Source organism: Camponotus vicinus, unplaced genomic scaffold, assembly GCF_025532165.1.
Source record: "Camponotus vicinus isolate PSW18456_S1 unplaced genomic scaffold, iyCamVici1.0 SCAF_6, whole genome shotgun sequence".
Classification (NCBI taxonomy): domain Eukaryota; kingdom Metazoa; phylum Arthropoda; class Insecta; order Hymenoptera; family Formicidae; genus Camponotus; species Camponotus vicinus.
Window position 1 is genome coordinate 2,240,163 of NW_028141978.1, and position 24,569 is coordinate 2,264,731.

At 36.8% G+C, this 24,569-nt stretch overlaps 2 protein-coding genes across 4 annotated transcripts in view; both read right to left on the reverse strand.

Moving 5' to 3' along the window:
- Delta (neurogenic locus protein delta) overlaps positions 1–24,569 on the reverse strand; it is a 78,494-nt gene that overhangs the window by 51,697 nt on the left and 2,228 nt on the right. The gene's annotated exons all lie outside the window — the stretch shown is intronic.
- Positions 1–24,569, reverse strand: part of Ino80 (chromatin-remodeling ATPase INO80) — a 67,897-nt gene that overhangs the window by 5,212 nt on the left and 38,116 nt on the right. Inside the window, exon 29 of one of the 3 annotated variants that reach the window (XM_083102056.1) lies at positions 8,434–9,018. The exons of 1 other annotated variant lie outside the window; for it this stretch is intronic. In XM_083102056.1, the coding sequence (XP_082958182.1) occupies positions 8,978–9,018 (41 nt within the window). In that variant the 3' untranslated portion in view covers positions 8,434–8,977. Of the gene's footprint in view, positions 1–8,433; positions 9,019–13,732; positions 14,089–24,569 lie in introns of those variants that run through there. One more of the 3 variants, XM_083102055.1, reaches the window with a different exon arrangement.

Sequence of the window (24,569 nt, forward strand, 5' to 3'; positions counted from 1 at the left end):
ATCTCGTTCTCTGATTACGATAGAATATAGAATACTGTGTATATAAAATAGCTTAACTATTATATATATAAATGGGCTTGTTTTATTCTGAAATTTATTTTATTTCGCGTAAATGTGACTTTACAGGTCCTTTATCTTTTTGTCTTTTTTTTAAGTCTTTTACAAAGCTCAGAATTTAAATTATACATATACTCTTGGACAAAATTAACGCATAATTTTTTTCACTTTTTCTTTAAAATTTTTCGTTAAAATTTAAATATCAGCTTTTAAAGAAAAAGTGAAAAAAAATTATGCGTTAATTTTGTCCAGAAGTATATAAATAAATGATTGTATATAAATACATATATAAAATTCCTAAACATAAATAAATTCTCTCTTAAATAATTCTTTACATCATAATTGCAAATTTTAACTTTAATGCGTTACACATTTTGCGCGCGATTCGTATTTTACTTTGTATTTTTCGTAATCGCGAAATCTCGCTGCAACCGCGATTACGAATTGAATTTCACCGCAGTCTTTTTTTCCCCATCTGTGCATTGCGAGTTCGACGAGAAAGTCGACAGTAATATCGCTTAATTACCGGCCATTCGTTACGCGAAAGCAAAGTATGTTAATTTGCGAATATTATCGAGTTTAATCTCGAGCTTACGGCGACGGTTTGCTTCACTTCAGAGAAATATGCCGCAGCTGAGTCGCGGAGAGATCAGGTCGCTTGATCTTGATCGGTATACGAGCTTCGTGAATTTTATGCGACAATTATGCTAATCGGGGATTCATCGATCCGCGCACTCGAAAGGCAGAGACATGACTTTAATATTGTTATATTTGGAAGGAAATTTTAAAAGAATTTTAATCATTGTGTGTACCTTTCATTTTTTTCTCAAATTTTTCCCTTATTGCGGAAATACGATTATATTGATTATATTGAAGAATTATTAATTTTTAAAAAATTATTTGCGTGTTGGAGAAGCATTTATTTTCGCTAATTAATACGCACGCTAATTAATATACACTCGTTCTAATAATATCTTTGCAATATCGTATCCATCGTATTTATCGATACATATTAATAACGTAAGAAAATACGATTATCGTTTTATTGTTGATAGAGAGAAAAATTTGATATCCGGATTTAAAACTGACAATCCCTTGCGCGTCGTAATTCGCCTTTTTGGCAGGGTGCCGAATGAAACCCGCGATAAAACACGTCGGGTACCAACGGAAAGCCGAGAGCTGGGAAAGTAAACACGGAAAAGGATTAAGTCGAGTGCTTGCGAATCAAACAAACGGCGCGTCCCGTGACTGCTTTTTCGGCTGTGAGAATTCTGCCGCTCGTGCAAACGAAATATATCCGTCCGACCGAAAACCTTAGAGAGAGATAAAGAGAGGAGACTCGCGTTCCCACTCGTTTCTTCCTTCCGGTTTCTATCTGAGCGTCATAAAACGCCATGAAATCGCGCGGATCCACCTGTCGTCGCGTAAAGTTTTCTCGGAAGATCGCTTCGACGCGACGAATATCAAGTCTGGTTAGAATATAAAGTTGTAAAGTTCAAGAACACACATATATTAATTTTTAATAGCAATCCAACTCTGTACTTTCTATCTGGAAAAAACGTATCGTGAAATTGCAGTTATATATAAATTAAGAGAAAATTAAAATTATATTTTTTTTGCTCCACCACGTGTATTTTCTTACGTGGGTGTGGAAAGAATCATGTTTCATTAGGTGAATGGGATTATATTTGGCGGCAAGATTGTGTTTTATTGAGCCATTTGCTGAATCAGCGAAATAATCTCTCTCCGCCCTTTTCGCTTCTCTCATCATCGCCGCGAGAAGAAGGTTCGTGACGAAAAATGCGTCGACGTATTTATAGCGATTTAATGTGGGCGCGTCGTCGGGTCAGCGTGATTCACGTAATGACTCGTAATCCTGTCGGATCCACTTAATACTATTGTGTAGTTTCCGAGCGATTGGTAAAGATTCAACGAGGGTCGCGATTGGGGGGAGAAGACGGTCGAATAAGTCCCTCGGGGCATAAGTGGACGCACGTATCCCGGACTCCACCTGGAAAGACCCGAAGACGCCCGGTTGCTTAATCGCGATTTCGTCGCAGCTGTCAATACAGCACGTTCCAGATTGCCTTGCGAGGAGTATCGTCTTCGCTCTCAATCTCGACGAATCGATTTGGTTCACGTAAAGGTCGTGCCGGAAAACATCATAAATCATCCTGCTCCAATCTCGATATATTTTTGACTCGATAAGAAACAAAATCAATTTCGACGTATTTTCTCACCTTTGCGGATATCTAAGCTTTAAGGGTTGAAATTGCAGAATTAAACAATCAGGAAAAAGATTTTTTCGCATCAAAGTTGGATTGCTCTGACGCAAAAAGGGAAAACTTATTCCAGATTAGAATTTATTTTCCGAATACCTGGTCTTCTCGATCATCCGGAAATTCTCTCGCCAGGAGAGTAGGCACGCGGGGCCTCTTCGTCTGGACACGAAGGTGGAGGGAGAGACGGCACGCGTGCCACGCGCCCGAACTCGACCGAAGGGTGGCGAGCGAGCACGAGGTGCCCGATAATAATCTCTCCCAGAGTGACTCTACCGGACGGCCCCACCACTGGGCCCGGCGCGATACGTGATCGGCTGTTGCAGCTGCTGTTTCTCCCGTCGGCCCTCTCTTTCTTTCCCTCTTCCTTCCGTTCTCTCGGGTCTCTCCCTTTCTTCGTTTGCCTTAGTTTTGCCTTCGCTGCTCGTGATATAGCCCGATTTCTTTCTTTTTATCCTGGGCCCCGTCCGAGATGGCTCCCCAAACACATAAATCGCGCACTCTCGACGGAAGTTATTCACCGCTTCCGCGAGAAATCGGAGGTGCGATAAAATCGCGATAATTATGATATCAGAAAAATATAAAAGAAATATTATGCTGGAATATATCCAGATGCGCCTCGTTGAAAAAGAAACGTTTTTTTTTTCAGAAAAATAAAATTGGAAAAAATAAATAAATTAAATAAATAAATAAAAATAAAATAAACAAAATTGGATATCATCAAATAATAAGGGGGCGATATACGCGTATTCGATATAACTTGCTGGTTCCGAATGATCGATTAGAATCGGGCCATAAGCGATAAAAGGTCGAACGGTTATGCTCTCGTTCCAACAAAGACCAGGACACTATCATTGTCTATGTTGACGCGAGCTCCCTTCATGATTGTCGCAGGCGAATCCCGTTGAGAGAAGGGATGAGAATGCCCTCGATAGGTACTCGAGCAGAGCGAATCGGGGTGGAAAAGCTTGCGATTTGCATCTGACTGCAACCTTCGCGTTTACCTGCCTGCTGCTGCTGCTGAAACGAGAGAGAGAAGGACCGAGTTTCGGCGAGAAAGAAGCATCTGTTCTTTGGCTTTTCTTTGGCTAAAAGGCTCCGTGGGAGTGGTACAACGGGAAAAGAAGACAAGGAGGAACGACGATGCAGGAAGCAGGACGATCGAGAAGCCTGCTGCTTCTTCTCCTTAAAAAGAGACGGGTCCTCGGGCGAAGAAAAAGAGGGAAATAGCGGGCGGGAGGGAGGGAGATGAAGCACCGGTATGAAAAGCTTTTCCTCGTACGCAGCTGCCGTCCTCAAAGTTCATTGGAAATTAATTGGTCCCTCATAATAAAAGGAACTATCGGGATCGAGACTTCTTTCTCGAAGAGCGAAGAGGAATAAAAAGTTGCACCTTTCTGCCTCGGTTCGTTCGATACGACGACGTGTTTTGTAATTGGCGGAGTACTCGGAGAATAGGTGATTTCTCGGCATAAAGTAAATGCTAATGAACAGTCTTTTCAGCGATGAGTCACGGCTCGCATTCGAAAAACCAACAGCATGCGAACGCCGACATGGACTGCAGTTCCTTTTTTTTAATATCCTTTCGGCCGATTCGGTCGCACGCCACACCATTTCCATTTATCTGTATATGTGCATTCGCGGGAAAGTACGATGGATGCATACTAAGTGAAAAATAAAAAAAGAAAAAATAAAGAGATAGATTCGACCTTTCTTAAATTTTGTTTACATCAAACTTTGAGAAATGATGACTAACTTATTTTCATATCCCGTCAAAATTTAATTAAATGCTACTTCTTATTTTTATTTTAAATCTCTACATTAAATATTTTACTAAACAAACTTAGAATTAAAATTTATAAAGTAATATTGCAACTTGAAATTATTTTTAAAAAAGGATTCACCTATTTTCACGTGCCTCACATTTAATCAGTGGTAGACACACTCCAAATTCAAACTATTAAAGTAGTCAATTAAATAATTACAATTAATTAAAACATTATTAAAAGTTCATTTAAATAATTTCTTCTAAATAAAATATTTTCTATTTCCAATATTATTTTGCTCATCTCAGTATTTGATCCGTCAAAGTTCATTTTTCCGTTATCATTGATGATTAAAATATTGATAATATCTGTTCTCTTGTCGAGGAGAGAAATCATTCTTCATTTTCTATCAAGAAATATTGATTTATTTATCAGGAAACGGTTTGTATCATCATCGATCTACGAATCGAGATCTCGCCAGGCGCCGGGAACATCTCACTCTTAGGACGTGCGCTTAATAACGCGCGTTCTACGCACACCCATTAACGCGATGAAAATTCTCGTCACGTACGCGCCGCGTGTGGGAACCGTCAAGCACAATGCGTTCGTACGCGCGCTTTACGTTTGTGACGAACCGTCCATTGTTATGGTAAAAACAGCCGATACATACGCTCTGTCGCCTTAATCACCGACAGGGCATATGGGGTGTCTCTGTCCAAAAGAAAAAACCACCGTACCGTCCAAATTATTGTAGTACTGACCGATGCGAGCAGAATTCAAAACAGAAATCTCTCTCTCTGAAACTGAATCAATTAAAGTAATGATTTTGACAAGATTTCACCGAATCAGTATTTAATTGCTATAGTGAAAATTCATACTTTATGCTCTTCCATCTGTGTCCTATTGATTGACAGTAAAATTTCACTGAAAAATCAATAAATAATTGCATATATATGACTTTTAAAGCTGTTTTTATTTACTTTAGATTGCTATTTTTTGGAAAATCTTTCCTCCACACACACATACGTTTTTAGAATAAAACATGAATTATTAGTGTTCCCATTTAGAGTTATATACATATTTTTATTTTTAAGATGATAAATCTATAAAACGATACAAAAAATTCAAATATTTTTTTAACAAAATATATTGCAAAATATATAAATTTATGTTATGTATTATATAAGACACATATTAAAACATCTGTGTGATTGAAATAGCTACTAATAGTTAATTGATTCTTTTGATGAAACTTTACTGGTTTGCAATATTATATTTATAATTATAATTATATTTATAATTGAGGGCAGTAATTATTCATTACTTTTCAATCATAATACATTCATTTCACTTCTTGTTCAATTAATATTTTATAAAAATACTCACATAATCTTAGCGTTACATCAAGCAATCATTTGCATAATTAAATTAGTAAATTTTATATAGATATATTTATCTCTTCCAACTTTCAAAAATTAAAATTGTTCTCTTGCATGGCATGAAATTCATAGATTGATATGGGACACGGTGTATGTGTCGAACGCTTGTACGTGTAAAAGTACGAGATAAACTTGGCATTACGTACGAACGCCACCGACGACGTCGTCGACTTTCCCAAAGTACGGATCTTTCGAGGTAAACGGCCTGTCTTATCCCTTCCCTTCACGTTTACTTCGGTAGCCGCGTGTATTTTATGCGTACGCCGAAGAATGTCACGTCGTTTTGTAACAAAAAGAGTTCCTCCGAGCGTAAATGGCGAGGATTTATCTGCATTTTTGTTTTTCACGCGCTGGATTGATTCTTTATTAACTAAAAGAACCTATTAACTAAAATAATTTTATTTAATTATCGTAGATTATTATACCTCTTTCATATTTTTAGTGCAGATTGTTTCATATATCAAATTCAAGTTCTGTACTTTTTCTGGCAGTTTATAATTATTATTTTTCTATTTGTTTCAGAAAAGAATTCTAGACATCAACACGATGTTTCTGTTGACATATGATATTTTACAGCTTCGTCGAAATAATTGAAAACATTTATATCCGAAAATTAATTATCCCAGCTGGCGAAACCGGAGCAACGTCAGAGGGGAAACCATCGGAGAGAGAACATCGTTCATCCGCCAAATCTATTAACCGAGACTCGGAGATGCAGCATGGAAATGAAGGGAGGAACGAGGCGTGGAAGTGATCCGGCGTGTTCTTTCATTAGCGAGCATTCGAGTTCGTTTAGTGAAACTGACCATCTGACATAAACTGTAACGAACCGTAACCTTGTTACGCACGCGCGGTCTTTTTCCACCCTCCGATCATCCGTCAAGATACACTGATCCTTCAATTAACTTAACCGAATCGACAATCGGACATTGAACACGATGACGCTTAATTAATCGATACGCCGTTTATCGAGTCGACGACTTGGAGGCGGGTGGCGATGAATGGACAATAATGAAGGGAGGAGGAAGTAAACAGGAAGTCATCCCCGACAATTCACGACAAAGCACGGCTTCCGAACAACAGAGAACTTCGGTCCACTTCGGCTCCTCTCTTCACGGCGGTTTTTTGTTTTCGCGGCGAGAAGTTCCGGTTAATACAGAAGCGCCGATCGACAAAAGGCGGGCCGAAAGAACAGAAGAAAAGCGAAGTACGGAAGGAAGCGAAGTCGCCGGCCTTTATTTCACACACCGTCCCGACCGCGAAGTATAAACGAGGAACTTTTCGTCTCGCTCGCTTTGAATGGGCTCGCGAAAAATTCCGGAAGTTCCCGATCGCGTCAAAGGGAACCGAGAGAAGTGATAGGAAGTCGAGGGAGTCCGAAACGAAAAGAAGGGAAGAAGAGAAGAAGCGAAGATGTCGAAAAGCCGGTTCCCTTTCTCTCTCTCTTCCCTTAGATACGGGAGGAAGCGACGAGCTTCTCTTCGTAGTCGATGGCCGAGAAGGGGACGAACAACAACAGCATGTGTGTCATGTGAGAGTGCGAGTGGGACAAGGTGGTTGTATATATCTTTAGCGCTCAATATAGCGGAAGCCAAGGTGGTTCCAGCCTCCCTGTACGGGCCACTTCCGCCCACTACCTCTCGACATCTCTCTCTCTCTTTCTTTCCCTCTCTTGACTTCTTTTTCTTGCCGCTTCTTCGTACATATCTCTATCATCTTATATATATTTCCTTTTGTTTTCTTTTTCTCCCTTTTTATTTTTCACTCTTTTTACGTTTTCCAAATTCCTTCATTCTCTTAATCAAGTTTTACATGAATTGTTTCGATATAAAAGGCTTTCATACAACACGTTTTACTATTGAAGTTTGAATCCATGACATCAAAATTGCCAGAAAGATCTATAAAATTTTTAGAAATTCGAATGTTTTATTTACTGCATTTATCATAATAAGGGACAAAGTTTATATTTTTATAAAAAGCTGTTTTTTTTTAATTAAAGAAAAAGATAAAAAACGAAGCTAAGAAGATAAAAGGTAAGTTTATATTGTACTATACACATTTTCTTTTTCATCGTTTGTTATCTCTTTTGATTAAATTGACAATTTAAAGTAATATTAACGTTATGATATCGATCGATTATCAACATTAGATTAATTAAACAAAGATCTCTTCAGACAATTCATGCTAAATCTAATCAAATCCTCTATTACTTAATATCGCTATACTTAATATACTTATACTTAATATCGTTCCTCGCAATTTTTACAGACCGTGTAATCGATCGAATTATATGAATCTGCGCAGGCACCAGTATCTGACCAAAGACTCTGTTCCGCAGATTGTACCATAAGGATATTGCCTGATGCGAAAAGAAGTCAAGGATAGCACGCAAAATAATAAAAGAGATTCTCCGACAGCCGGTAGTTACGCGCACCAGAAGGTACGCTTCTGTTTACGAGATAAAGACTGCCAGATATTTGAGTATCGTAAAGCGAGAGGATGAGCCAATAAATACGGATTTTCGAGAGATACGAGATAACGTGATCGAAAATGATTTTACGCGATAATTAATTTTGTATGAGACAATTATTTGCAGAATATAAACAATAATCGTTTAATGGACATTTGAAAGAGATATTTATCGCATAACATAGAGACATTGATATTAATACAATAATAAGACTGAATTAATATTTAAGAAAACTGCCCTCTTCTTATTATGTTAAGAGATATCTAAATCTATGGAAGAAATTTAGACATTTTGTTTACTGCTGAAATAAAAAAAAATATAATGTTCTTTAAAAATATAACTTGTTAAAGAAAAATAAAGTTTATCGAGATTTTCTGTAGATCGAAATATTCTTAAACTATCTTATACGTTACGAATTAATTTACGGTATATTAATTTTATTATTTAATCCGTGCATCAATCAAATATTAATTAATAAAAAGGGATCAAAAGAAAGATTACCTACATCGAAAACAAGAGAGAAAGAGATTGAGGGAGCGAGCTCAAGGCCAGATGCGAGATGCACAGACGGAACGGAAGGAAGCACTTTTTATTATTTTTGTTGCGTCTCTTTTTGGGCCCTCAGAGCGAGCGAGAGTACAGAAGGGCAGAAGGAGGAAGGGAGGTCCCCGATGGATGCCTATGCCAGGCTTAAGAACGAGGGAGGCAGAGGCTTCCTGTCCCGCATTCGAATGTAAGATCGCGTCGATGTCACGTAAGCATCCGTGTGAGCGGACACGGACACGTGCAAGGGGGAGGAATGGGAGGAACGAAGCCGCTCACAATGAGAGACTTTTACGGGCCGGATTAGTTTCCCCTCCTCCTCTCTCTCCGGATTTAATCTCTCTGTTCGAACAGGAACTCGAACAATTAATAATGAGACCTTCGCTGAGTGCACAGTCTTTCATCCCATAGAACGGGATATCGCTATGATTGTCGCCATCGCGATTCGCCGAGATGCTTCCCATCTGCAATCATTAGGAATCACGGAATTAATCCTTTGTTTCACACCGGGGCAACTTACGAAGTGAAATTTCTGTCATTTCGATAATCACAATTTCTATAAAACGTACAGAAAAATTAATCCAATTTCCGATACAATTTTATAATTTAAAACTTTTAATTGATTAATAAAAATGAGATGATTTATTGATGATGAGCGTAGTCGGGTGACGACAGAATCAACAGGGAACCGGCAATCGAGGCGTTTGTTTTGACATTTCGGCTTTTGTCTACAATCTTTTTCGCTTCCTTCTCAATAGCCTAAATCGCAGAGAGTCACCGGGTGTCTAGGGCGCCGAAGGGAACGAGCTCCCACGGATGAGGAAGGACCGACCGACCGACCGGCAGGCAGAAGCCAGCAGGGCAAGAAGAAGAAGCTGCAGCCGCTCGCTTTTTGGGGCCCCTTCAGCTCGCTCAGCTGCCGGACCTTCCCACGCTGCGCGTATGCACCTACCTACCTACCACCACCTACCTTACTACCTGACTCCTTCGTACGTGTATGTATGTGTGTGTCTTGTATTTCGATTCTCTCGGTGTGAGTACGTTTATTGCAGACGAGTCGCGAATGAGACGCATATATACGCGTCTAAATCCGGACACGTTTTTATAATCAGGTCATCGAGCAGCTTCCTCTTCCTCCTCCTTCTCTTGTATGCGTAGGAGGAAACGTCCCTTCCTCGACGAAGAGAAGACAATTCCGGATGGAATTAGATATTTATTCCGGACAAATGTTCGCGGATTGTTTTATGTATATTATTTCTATATCTTCTTATCGCATTTTTATAAACTACTACGCATGTTGTATTAAATTTTTCATTCGCAAAAATAATTCAACAAACACTTAATTACAGCGAATTGATTACAATTTTGCGACTATTAAGTAGTATCTGTCTTATAGTTTTATTTAAACGAATTTATGTACCTTATCATCAAATATCTTCCCGTGTAATACGAGATGTCTTATCATTAAACGTTAATAATCTGCAATTTTTTTTCACCGACAAACTTACGGCATCATCGTCATTATCGTGGTAACAGATACAATTTCATCGTATATCGTTACGAGGCAGTGAGTATCGCTGGATCTGTTATTAAACGGGACTTTCCGAGAGTGCGATCGCTTTATCACTTCGACATTATTACTTCCTTATTCGCGTACGCGCGTGCGATCGCAGACGGAATCGAAGTGAAAAATGTTCATAAGCGCCCTGCACGGGCATCGTACATGCGAATTCGCGCGCAGGATCGCCGTCCGATGTTCACCTGCTCCATACATACGAGCTACCTGCGAGCGGACCGCCTCATCTGTTCCCTCGGGAGACCGGTGGCGTTCACGTAAGAGCACAATCTAGCATCGGATATAGATTTGGCGGAATTGCTCAAGATTTTTCTAAGAATTTTTCTAAAGATATTTTATGGTCTCGTTGCAAAAATTAAATTTTAAAAAATAATTCCTGATTTTTTTTTATAAAACATGGTAATAAAGCCTACTTTAAACGCGATAATTCGCGGCAAAATTCAAGATAGAAATCTAGCATCGGATATAGATTTGGCGGAATTGCTCAAGATTTTTCTAAAGATACTTTATGGTCTCGTTGCAAAAATTAAAAAAAAACAATTCTGGATTTCTTTTTACAAAACATGGTAATAAAGTCTACTTTAGACGCGATAATTCGCGACAAAATTCAAGATAGAAATCTAGCATCGGATATAGATTTGGCGGAAATGTTCAAGATTTTTCTAAAGATACTTTATGGTCTCGTTGCAAAAATTAAATTAAAAAAAACAATTCTTGATTTCTTTTTACAAAACATGGTAATAAAGCCTACTTTAGACGCGATAATTCGCGGCAAAATTCAAGATAGAAATTTAGCATCGGATATAGATTTGGCGGAAATGCTCTAGGTTTTCCTAAAGATACTTTATAGTCTCGTTGCAAAAATTAAATTTAAAATAATAATTCTTGATTTCTTTTTACAAAATATAGTAATAAAGCCTACTTTAGACGTGATAATTCGCGGCAAAATTCAAGATAGAAATCTAGCATCGGATATAGATTTGGCGGAAATGCTCAAGGTTTTCCTAAAGATACTTTATAGTCTCGTTGCAAAAATTAAATTTAAAATAATAATTCTTGATTTCTTTTTACAAAATATAGTAATAAAGCCTACTTTAGACGTGATAATTCGCGGCAAAATTCAAGATAGAAATCTAGCATCGGATATAGATTTGGTGGAAATGCTCAAGATTTTTCTAAAGATACTTTATGGTCTCGTTGCAAAAATTAAATTAAAAAAATAATTCTTGATTTCTTTTTACAAAACATGGTAATAAAACCCACTTTAGACGCGATAATTCGCGGCAAAATTCAAGATAGAAATCTAGCATCGGATATAGATTTGGCGGAAATGCTCAAGATTTTTTTAAAGATACTTTATGGTCTCGTTGCAAAAATTAAATTAAAAAAAACAATTCTTGATTTCTATTTACAAAACATGATAATAAAGCCCACTTTAGACGCGATAATTCGCGACAAAATTCAAGATAGAAATCTATCATTTTGTATGCAACATTACTTATGTACATATTTTATTTCTTCAAATGTTTTTTATTTACAATGCACGATGCATAAAATTAAATTATAAATATTATTCTATCGCGATTTTTGTCGCAGATTATAAATCATCTGCCTGGATAAATTTCAAGTTTTTTAAATATTAAGTATGTTCGACTGAAACATATAAACTGACTTTTATGGAACAACAACCTTTTCCACAGTAGTTGAACGTACCATACATATCGGACATATTTCTATACTAATATGCAAGATTTGTTATAAATTGTTCACCAATGTCAAAATTAAATCCTAATAAATCCTCATGGAAAAGAGTAAAAAAGAGCAAGTAAGGGGAAGAATAAAAGGAAATTATAGACTTATTTTTAAGTATTTCACGCGGATTTTACACGCAAAAATACGCGCATACATGTGTATATGAGCACGCAAGGAGGCAATCGCGAGTGCAACGGGTACCAGCGCAGGAGGGATCTTTTCGCACAGGGTTCCCTGTTCTCCCACGCCCAAAAACGCTTCACGATAATGAAATTCCTTTTAACCCCGCTGAACTTCGAAAACCGTGGGACGCTGCCGTTTCGCCGCGGTTGCCTGGATCCACGAGCGAACCGCATCTCATTTCCTCTCGTCCTCGTTGTCATCGTCCATTTTCTTATTATCGCTTTCAAGCATAAGAAAAACGCAATACCATTCTTTTGTAAAAACAATCGATTGAGAAAGATAGAATAAGAAATCAAATATATTGTAAATTTATGATAGCATTTATATAGTACATACATTAGCTGCTTTCTAAAGCATAATAAATAAATTTAATAAAGAAGAAATAAAGAACAAAATAAATAAGTTTAATTAAATGCACGATAATAGCATAAAATAAGCGATGGTAATGTGTTGCGGAAATTTGCAAATGTTTCGCCAAAAATGAAATATCGTTCGGTCGCACTTTCCGATCTCACGATACGCCGAAAATAAAAATCTGCGTTGCATCCGGCATTTCCTTTCGTGCGGAACGTCGGTCGAGAGAGACGAAAAAAAGAAACGGGACAATGGGATTCTCATCAATTGCGTGTATAATGTTGGAGGCCGCTAATTACTGCCGAGAAACGAAAGTTTCGGCTCGGTCGAAACATTGCACGCTCGTTAGAAAGCTCGGGCATAATTCTCGTTTACCGAGGAGGAATCGATCTCGCGATCTCCCGTTCATCATTGTTCGTTAATTTTTCATCACATATGTATGCATTAAATGCTCCCCATTTATATGTAAAATATCTAATATTGTGTTTCATATTTTTAATATATAATGTCAATAAAACGGCGTCAATAAATTATATTGTTATCTTTTTTCCACTATTCGTTATTCCATCAGCTTAGGAAAATAAAAAGTTGAAAAGCAACATGTATGTTACCTTCTAGCGCTTTTTAAAATATATCTACTTTTAAGTTAGAGAATGATAAAAGCATCACCGTGCGAGATTTCTAAAATTACATCACGTCACATAATTTACATATTTCTCCCTCCTTGCTCTATCCGCCATCTTCGGCATACCATGTGTGCGCTACGAAAATATCTGGGAGACGTATATGCGTTACATCACCTGCGTAAACTGTAAATAAGCTACTGTTACGAAAATTCGTCATCGAATCGAAGTTTTACTACCGATCCTGAAGTATCCTTTCCCCGTGTTTCGTCAGGCTCATCCATCTCCAGTGATAATAAAGTCCGCGGGGAAGGGATATTTGCGCGAGCGAGAGTATAAACTTTCCAATGATACAAACGGAGCAGCTGTGAAAGTAGAAACTTTTTAACTTGCCGGCAAACGTAATAAGGGGAGCCATATATACAATATTCGTCCACTGCGGGGAAGAGAAGGAACAAGAAGTTCATAAATATATAAGAGTGGATAATAAATTTCTCAAAGTCCGCATTGTAATAATATTTGTCGAAATTAAAAAAAACAAATTATTACGAATAAATTTACATGTATACAAAAAATACAAAAATTTATAAAATTAGTGTATTAATAATTTATTTATAATAAATTATACATCTTATTTATATCTCTTTTATATTATGTTTTATAATTAATTAATTGCATAATTTAATCATATTAATTACAGAAAGAGTCCTCACTTTTAATTTTATTAATTGGAGATTTCTTTGAAAAATTAAATAAACTCTCAATACTTTGCCCGATTTTTTGCCGACTTCGATTTTGCACGATTGGGAATCATTATGCATCTGCTGGTGTTTTGCGCGCGGGACAGTTCCGCATATTGCATTTTATTTGACCGTAATCACAATGGACCGCATACCTGTTCTCCAGGTATCGAGAAGAATGCGAGCTGGTTCCCTCTTTTTTCTCCCTGTCATCTTTCTTTCGACCGTACAACAGTACGTCCCATTAACGCATTTTGTCCGCATATTGCAAAGCAGCCCCATCGTCATCCCGGATAAAAGAATCAACTGGTATATACATTACCGGTGTTACTTTGATACATCAAACTGTTACAACTCTATATATATATATATATATATATATATATATATATATATATATATATTATTATTATTATTAACATTAACATTTTTCCGTAAACTGTGCATGGCTAAATCGAAAAATTGTAAAGTAAACTAATCGTAAAATAAAATCGAAAAAATATCAGTTTAAGACCGTACCAATTTACCCCATTTGCTCAACAAATTATGAGGGCTTAAACTCTTTAATATTAAAATCAATATTTCTGATAGTAAATACATTTCAAGTACAGATTACTAAAAATAATAATTCAAATAGTTTTATTCAAATAAAATATTATTTAAAAATATATTTTCTATAAAAATGATATGGATGGAAAAAATACATGGAAAAAGTTTTTTGTTTGAAGTGCAATAATTAAAATTTTAATTAAAATATTAATAAATATTAATAATTATATTATTATTAGTAATTTTAAAAGAATTATCACACAAAATTCTTACTTGGTATATTATTTTAAGTTTTTGAAATTGTATTTTGTGTGTGTAACCATTTCAAATATTATGTACAATAAAAAAAATAATTAGAAAAGTAATAAAAAATATGTAAATATTTCAAATACATTTTTAACATATATAAATAAATTACTATTTTACGTTAATCTTTTGGAAGAAATAGAAATGCATTTTATAAAATATTTTTAATTTTTATTTAACCATTTCTTCATTTTGCTCATCTCCGTCAATATCATGATCTTTTATAATTTTCTTGTAAAACTTTCCAATAGAAATGAAAAATTTAATTTAGAAAAGTGTATTTCCCAGATATCTGATAAAATCCGATATTTTATTAATATCGATATTAATTCTGAGAATTATTCTAATTATTTTTCTGAAAGATCAAAATCCTTCTGCTTCTGTATAACAGCTAATTTCAACTATAAAAATGTTTCGTCCTTCCAACTTCGTAAAAACTTCGAATTACTGCATATGCTAATAATAAGAGCAATCTGCGCACGTAGTAGCAATTTGATAGGCTGACGAAACATTCATCGCGTATCGAACAGAAGGTGATCACGACGACGACGACGATGACGATGACAATGATGACGATGACATCGACGTTGACACCGATGATGATGATGATGATGACGACGAAAAGGATATTGCTCAGGAGTGGGAACGAAGAAACACGCCTTCTTCATTCGCGCGATGGAGAGGAGAATCATGCAGGAGTTATGGAAAGGACGAAGAGGAAGCGAGGGATGGCGTGAAGGTGCAGATGGTGCAAATCTCGGGGAATAAAGCTCAAGTAAAAGAGAGAAAAAAAACCTGGCCCTTAAAAGAAAGAGTGAGAAAGATGAGGAAGGTTCTCTCTCCTTTTTCCCTTTTCGAAAACACCGATAGGGAGAGAGACACGGAAGATGAGTAGCACCTGGTGGTTGTCAGGGCCGGTGGTAGTGACAGTGCCTTCTGGTGGTGGTGTCAGTGATGATGGTGGTAGTGCTTGATGGACGATGCAACAGATGCTCCCAAGTACCTTTTCGCGTGTGCTAGATGATGTTGGGAATTTATGAGGCCAAAACGCGAAAATTTGGAATCAATCGATCGATTTTCTAATCAATCCTAATGAGAAATCTAATTTGATAAACCTATCTAAGATAGTATTAAATATAAAAGAAATTTAGCACATTGAAATGTCGAATTATCGTAAAAATAGTAAAAGACCGATGAAAAGAATAGACCTAAAAATTTATATTTGTTTAAGAAAAGTATATTTAAGAAAATCGTAGAAAGCAAAAAAATTGTAAATAAAAAATTGTAATAAATATCTTTCATATTTTTTCTCAATATGTAACTATTAATATTTTAAAATTTTAATTAATGGAGTTCTACGAGTTAAGCTTACACAGATATAAATAAACACAAATATAATAATTCATCAAAAAAAAAAACAGAAAAATCATTCTTTTTTTTTAGCTTCCACCCTTCTCAAGCAGACGGATATAGATTTAAAAAAAGAACAAGACGAGTGGGAGAAGGTCGTAAAAATATGCGGCGACGGCGTTTCTCTTTCCCGGACGGAAAGGATTGCCAAGATTCTCTGGCACCCTGTTTTGCTGCGCGCCGTCTGGCGTAGAGAATAACTCTCTCTCTTTCTCTCTCTTCTTCTCCCGGGCTTAATGAAAGAAAGGGGTGCGCAAGATCCTTCTGTTCCTGGCATGACGCAAGATTTGTGAAGCTCCTTTTCGCCCTACCCTTTGCCAGCCCTCGCGCGTTCGTGTTTCTCACCCGCCTCCGACGAAGGAGGCGAGGCGGAGGAAAGTGGAGACCTTCTGTCGGCCCAGAAGGTCCCGCGGGGTGAAATCCTCGGTAGCAGAAGGAGTCAGTCGTGTAGCGGGGACCGATTGAGCAAAGGCAACGATTGAACGGGCCCCGGCCGACCAACCGGCTGGCGAACCCTCGTCCTGTTGCGATCGTTGCCGACAATCTATTCTCCTCCTTCTCCTCCCATCGCTTCGCACGATTCCCCTTTCGAAATCTCTGTTCTATTCCGGCCGAATCCTTTCTTCCGGTTCCCAGCACCTGTCTGCGTTAATCTCGCGAGTAAAAAATCGCGCGAGGGTGGAGAGAAGTATCCGAGATATCCCGTTGCACGATTTCAATGTATATCAGAATATTCGATTATCTATTATATTTTTATATTAAATGAAAGTTATTTTATTGTTAAATATATTATTTTATATTTATTATATTTTATATATCATTTATTTACCTGTTATTTTATTTCTTTTCTGAAATTATCATACAATTATCATACAATAATATATTATTACTATTAATATATTATTACTACTAATTATAGAGATAACTATAACATTCTAACTGTTAAATGCGACAGTTGTTATACTGTAAGATGTAATAATTAATGTCAGATATTTTTTTTTCAACGCTACACTTCTTAAATTACGTATGATTTATTGATATAAATCTATATGTTGATCGGATTATCTCATATGTAAATAAGAAACGCTCGACAAGGTGGGACGAGAAAGCGCAAGAGACGCAGACGTGTATAGAGAGTAAGGAACAGCTGCAAGACATCCTAAAAAGCATGGAGAATCTTTTGAATCACGGCCCAGGTTCCTCCCTCTCATGTCTTTTTCCAATCTTCTTCACCGGTGCAACGATTAACAGACGTTTCAACGTCGAAAAATACGGTTACATTACGGTAAAGAAATATTTACTCGAATTAATCGTAAAAAATCGCATAAAGCAAAATTCAAAATTTTAATAAAAAAAAAGAACAAGTTGTGATAAATATAACAAGATGCATAAACATGGAGAAAAATTCACATAAATTACAGTATGTGAAACATGAAATTACTTAAATATACGAAGCGAAAAAAAAATTGCAAAAATGATAAAACTCTCGGAATATCAAAGATAATTTTCCTACGAAATATGGTGAAACGGATATATCGATTACATGTGCGCCCGTCCTCGTATTTCTTTTTGTACCTGCGAAGCGTCCCCGAGGGGACATAATGACCTTTCCGAAGCCGGATCGAACGTATTCCCCCGAATTCGCTCCCCGTATATATTTACTTACGATATCGCAACGGTCGTTCCGATGAATGAAAGAGACCGGACCGAGTCGGAAAGATGAGACTTAAAAATCGCGCGTCGAAAAGACGCAGTCGAGAGTCAATAACGATCGACCATTTTCCATATCGGGATGTTTAAGGACACGTCCCGTCGCTTTTAGATTTGCTTGCGATATGCATATCATCGTCATCGCATTTTTTACACCTTGTCGCGCGTGCTATATATATATATATATATATAAAGATAAAAATGTCCGACATACAGTGTATTTAGCGTGGTAATGTGGGAAAGTTAATTGCGCATCATGTGTATCTTGTGCAGACGCCGTAAAATGTATTATACGTTTTGTTTCTTATGAGGATCTTACATTTTAGTAATCGGATGTAATTACGGGTCATTATACCGGGTCTCGATACGCCGTGTAATTCACGGTTCCACTTTTATAATCGAGTTGTGATGTCGCAAACTTGCATCCGACGAGAACATACAGTGTGCGTTAGTTTTTAATGATAAATTCCTCATCAATTCAAAATTGATTTTTTTCTCAATTTTCAGATAATTATTAAGTGAAAACTAAGTAAGTTTGCAGTTTCGCGATTAATAAGAAATTATCCTTAACATGAAAAGTTAAAAATTGTGAAATTTTGAGAATGCATAGAGAATATCTTAACAAAGAATATTTTTATTCATTATTCTAATTAAACTTTGAGAGATTATAAAATCAACCTGGAATTATATTTCTCTCCTTCATTTTATTATTCGTAAACAACGGAAAACAGTTTTATAGAGAAAAATTATTCCTCTTAATGAAACAGCATCTTTAATTTAGCTTTAGCAATTATCCAAATAATTATAAAAATGTTTATAAATAAATAATTATTTAAATAAGTAATTATATGTTAAAAACGTCTCGTCTCATTAAAGAAATTAATATATTTCTATATCAAATTTTTTTTATATCTCTTTTCTCACGTTTGCGAATAAAAAAAAACGAGAAATGTAACCCAGTTTTTCGGAGAATCGATCCTTATCCTCTCAGAGTAAATTCAAGTAGCAAGCATAAAAAGCGTATTACTTATCGAGACACTCTTTATGCATTCTCAAAGTCTTATAATATTTTTTTTATTTCTGTATTGATGATTTTTAAGAGTGAGAAGGAAAGGGGAAAAAATAACAAGATTATTCAGCAATTAATGCTTTCACGTATTTTAATTTAATTCCAATTATTTTCGAGCGATGTTATCACCCAAAATAAACTTGCGAACTAGTCAAGAGGAATCTGTCATTTTCCGAATTTCGCGCAATTGATCCTTATATGCGTATTCGCGTCGACGCCGTGTCTGCAATTATGCGGAAACGATCGTTGCTAGCGTGCATCGAACTGCAGTTATTAACCGATCGTCCAACAGGTGCAGCCTGTGCGCGTACAGGTTGCAACAACATTGTGTTCGACACGGGCTCATTACGCGGGAAAGTTGGCGTATTGGTACCGCGCTCCCCAGAGCGCGGCTTCAGAAAGTCGGACGAGAAGGCGGCTCCCGCATCTAATCGCTCGACAATTTAACAATTTACAGGTGAGACACGTGTCTCTCCGCTCGCGCGAGTGCGGAATGAATCGAACTGTCAAGTCAAAAACTTCCTCTCGCAGGTGGTTCACGCGCGCGACACGTGAAGATGCCGGAGCGCCTTGACTTCATTTAGGATCGCTGCTCATCCACTTACAACGGGATTCCCTCCCGAAACTGCTCGCCGATCTCGATTCGCGACATCGATCGCCTCATTACTCTTTGTCATCTACATCTTTAATTATGTACGCCCAAAACACTCCTCGTTAACTGTGCACTTTGCACAGTTTACGCACTTTGAAGATGAGATGACCATAATTTGTATAATTAAATATTATATGAAATTTATATATGTATGCACATATATTAAGAATAAATGATTACACTCTTCAAATAAATACATATTTGAAAATTTTTTCTTACAATAGAATCTGATATAAAAATTTTGATATTTCTCTTTTTTAAATCTATTAATTCAAACAATAATTTTAATTATCGCACTTCAAATAAATATCTCCTTCTATTTGTACTTCTATCATTTTTACGTAAAATAAGTTTTCGTATTTTATTTAATCGAAACTATTTGAATGATTGTTTTCAATTGTTGTATTTAATTAAAATATATCCCTCTCCCATCAAGTGATATATATGCATAATTCTCTAGCTGTAAAACGCGTCTTAATATGATTTTTTGTGTTCGTCATTATTCCCATTCGTTCAGGATATTCGACGATAATCGGATTACGTTCCTCGCAAAGAAGTCAGTGTCCCGCCCTTTTTAAACTTTATTTTTCTATTCTACGGTCGAAAAATCGATCGAGCTGATTTCAGCTCCTGCAGTTTTCAGATTAATCGCGTCATACCTCGTAGAAATGATCTCCCTTTTTTTCTATCTCTTTCTCTCTCTTCTTTCTAACCGTACTTCCTCGCACAGCAAAATCGATTATGTTTTTATCTACTTCGTCCATGTACCCTTTGCCTCCCTTTCAGGAACAGAGACCCTACTATAATCCAACTACCGAGCCAAAAATGATCAGCTGTCCCTGCCTTTAAAGGTTTCCTCGACAAAATAAAAAAAAAATATTAAGTGTTGCCATGCAAACAAATTGCAGAGATTTTTAGAAAATAATAATAATAGAGATGATTTTCAATTTTTAATTAAATTTCGTTTAAATTCGATTTCTATTGTTGCATTTTATTTTGTTACGTTTAATTTTAACCAAGTTTCTCTCTTACTACGATGAAAGATAGATTTCAATTTTACGTCAAAATTTATATTCACTTAAATTATTCCGGTCTCAATCCATATAATAAATATCAAAATGAGGTGATTCGCAATTAATATGTAAAAGACTCGTTTCCAACTCTTCCTTCGACCAGTATATAAATATTCAAGCAAATGTGAAAAGAGGTGTTTACGCAGAGAATCGCAGTGATGAAAAATTTAACGAACGCAAGAAAAAACCGTCATACCAAAGATGAAATTAGCGAGAGACCAGAGAAAATGTATCTCAATCATCCTCCTTTTGTGAGTTCGATTACGGATACTATCAACTCCGATGGTTTAATCGGCGATCCGAAGGTTAATTCTGTAGCAAGCACGCCGGCGAGAAAGCAAGAATGACGGGTAGCCGCGGTACTTTTGAGCACGTGGCACCTGCCGACACCGTTATCCACCTCGTTAATTCGAGAGGTTCTAACGAATCGAGACCATTTCCCGAAACTGGTAGAACTGGCGTCGGGCTTGAAATAATCTCGCGCCGAGCGAGCTGACGCGCCGCGTTACGCTCACGGCAAATTAATTACTTTAATTAGCACTTTATTCATCACGAGGCCGATAACCGACGCGTTTCGTGACTTTGGAAAAGAAACATGAAATACGATCTCAAATATACTGCGAGTCGTTCGTTTGAAAATTGACGTATGCCACGTTACAGAATTTTACACACAGGATTTTTTCAATATAAATAATTTATACAGTCTTTAACAGAGAAAATTTAATTCCCAAAAAATTAATATTAAATTTAATATTAATATTAATATTAAAAAATTAATATTAAAAATATTAATTTATATTAATATTAAATTAATATTAATATTAATTTAAATAAAATTAAAATTATTGTAACTATGAAAAGTATATCTATTTTTAACAAAGGAAAAACTCTTGACAGAATTTAAATTTTTAACTTTAAATTGATAAAGTAATAATATACGTAGCAATATTTGTATTTAATAAAAAGACGAAAGAGAGAGAATCATCTCTTAATTAGAGAGAGATACGCGTTCATCCGATAAAATTTCCTTAAATTTCATTTTTTCTCTGTCATCCACCTTATGTTTACAGAGCCTTGCAAAGCCCTGTACCGGCAAGTGTCCCAGCCGGTATTCACCGGCGGGTATCGCGATACTCTCACGGTGTATAACCTGAATGCACAGAGCGAATATTATACGATGCAGCCGGCTCCGGGCTCGTCGTCGGTGCAGGCAGGCAGGTATGGAGCATTTACTTACGGAAGGATAGGTACTCACGACAAAAGCATGTTTGGACTGCCGCTGTGCCAGATGCCGGGAGAAGGAAAGCTGAAGAGAGAGAGTGAGATATGGATAAAGAGAAAAGAGAAAGAGAAAGAGAGATAAAGATGAAGGGAGGGAAGGGGAAGAAAGATTTGTTGTTGCCCTTATGCAGCTTTCACCGTCTCCAGATTAGCGATACCCTGCCGGTCTCAGTGATATTTCGAGGCATAAGTTCGTCGCCCGTCATTGACACCTGCGCGCATTAATGATCCGCAAGACGAGTTCGCTAACATCACTCCTGTATCAAGTTAAAAAAATCCCAGGAATTATATATAAAAACCGGTTTAATTTCGATAAGTCTGAAAATTTCGGTAAGTCCTATGGATTACAAGGAAAAAGAAACTTCAGCCGACCACACGCAAGCATTAAAAAGTTAAAATACATATAGAAAAATTGCTTAAAAATTAAATCTTTTTCTTAACGTAATTATATACTCTCATCTACTCTTATAAAACAAATTTCGATCAACAACTTGAACACCCCGTATATTAAACAGATGACATATGACAGGCGATATGTTAAATCTACGGAAACTAATCGAGAGAAAGCGCGATCGGAAATGAAAGATTTTTTTTAAAGATAGGGTTCCGGGATCGGAAATCCGCAACCCTTTGCACTTTCTCCGTACATCTGGCACACTCCTTTTCGTGCTCGTGTATTATAGAGACCGGAAGGGACCCTCTTCCTTTTCTTCTTCCTCTTCGGTAGCATTTCCCTTTCGTAAGGATTCACGCGTAATTCGCGACATTACTTGTGATTCGAATCCTGATTGTTTGCAATGGATACGAGGTGTTTCTGCATAAATCTCATCAATAGTTTGAGATATATGTAAATAGAAAATTAAATTTTGCATTTTAATTTAATCAAAATAATAAAATTATATTTAAACTTTAATATAAAATACATGATCTATATATATAATTTATATATGGAAAATATGATTATTTTTACTAAATATGAAAGCTACTTCATATTATTTATATTGACGAGATTTGTTCAGATTTTTTTCTGGTAAAGTTATAAATATATATATATAATATTTTATATGCAAATTTTATTATCATAAAACTTCATCAATATATTTCATTTCTATAGAGAAAGGAAATATTTCATATTTTATATTTTATATACGTTTCGTGTAAACGATAGGTTTCTTTCGAGTGACTTGACAAAGAAATGCTATAAAAGAGGAGGATAAGGAAACAACTATGACGCGTGGCATCTGTAAAAATGAAAAACTAGAATCATGAACGAAAGACTAAGGAGGAAAACCCATCGCCACATGTTCATGACTAGAAGGAGGGGAATTAAGAACGCGTCAGTGGTTGCAGGGTGGTCTAAAGAAACAGCTGTATACTAAATTTCCTCTCTCGCCATCTTAATAGATTCCTATACACTCTTATTACCATACTTGCTAAAGTAAGGTCACAACTGAAATCTAAATCTAAAATTCTAGATTTTTAAGTCCACAACTCCGCACTTTATAGATTATAAAATGCTGGAAAACATTTTAGATGTATATTCAATCTTGACTCTAAAATTCCAAAATTTGATTTCTTCCACTTTACATATGAAATTATAAAAGAAAGAAAATACTCCCGATCTTTCTATCTCATTGTCAGATCGTGGAACGTGCCGTTGCTCCTCAATCGTTCCGCACTTTCAGTTTACGAGCTTGTCGCGCGCGAGTAGTTTCATCGGCGAGACTTGACAAAGGAGGAGAAGAAGAAGGGCAGGAGAAGAGGAGAGATGATCCTTCCGTTCGGCACGTGCCATCTGCCAAAATTGAAAATCTTGGAGCACGCCGCGGGGATAAAGGAAACGGATGTTATAGCCATCAGGAGGGGAGAAGGGAGAAGGGAGGAGGGGGGGACGCGGTGCGCTTTCGGAAAAGATACGAAATAAGAAACTGGGCCCGCGACACACCGACCGCGCCTGTTTGCGTCGGTCGGGGAGGATGGGCCTTTTGCTTCGCGCGAGAGGAGAGAAGAGAAGTCGGTGGTTCTCTCTTGTGCTCTCTTCCTGGGAAGTCGGCGGCAGATGTTCCGACTCGGTTGGCGCGTGCCCGCTGCCACTTGGCAGCGAGGAAGACGGTGCCATCTGCCCCTTTCCTCGTCCCTCCCCTGCGTCCCTCGCTCCCACCTTACGGCCCCAGGGCCCCCGCTGCCCTTCCCTCCCTTGACGGCGCGCGTGCACGCAGCATGCCGCCACGGGGCAGTGATACGAAATTACTATCAGCCACCTCAGAATGCACACACAGGCGCTCTCTTTATCCGCGAGAGTGGCTGTTGTTGACCTACCGGCGGCTGGAACTGATTCGGCGGCGATAAGGTCGCGGGAACTCGTGCGCGGAATCAAAACTCGTTGTGTAAAATTTTGAATATGTAAACTTGCGTTAGCTCGTTATCAGGCTAATATTGCGAATAGAAGGGATCTTTTCTATTTATCGTATTATATGAGATATGATACACAAGATATTATACACGATACAAGATATGCATGAGATATTACGCGCACAATCACACCTTTTAATCTAGTCGAGAAGAAAGAAATATAAAATAAAATAAATATTATACTAATCAAAAAGAAAAAAATAATTTTACTGAAAAAGAAACAACAAAAATTATGTCGAAGACGACGTGCGATTAATATCATTTCTCATATAAATATTTAAAGAGAATTTATTTTCGATTTAGATATCCTTAATTTAATATATTA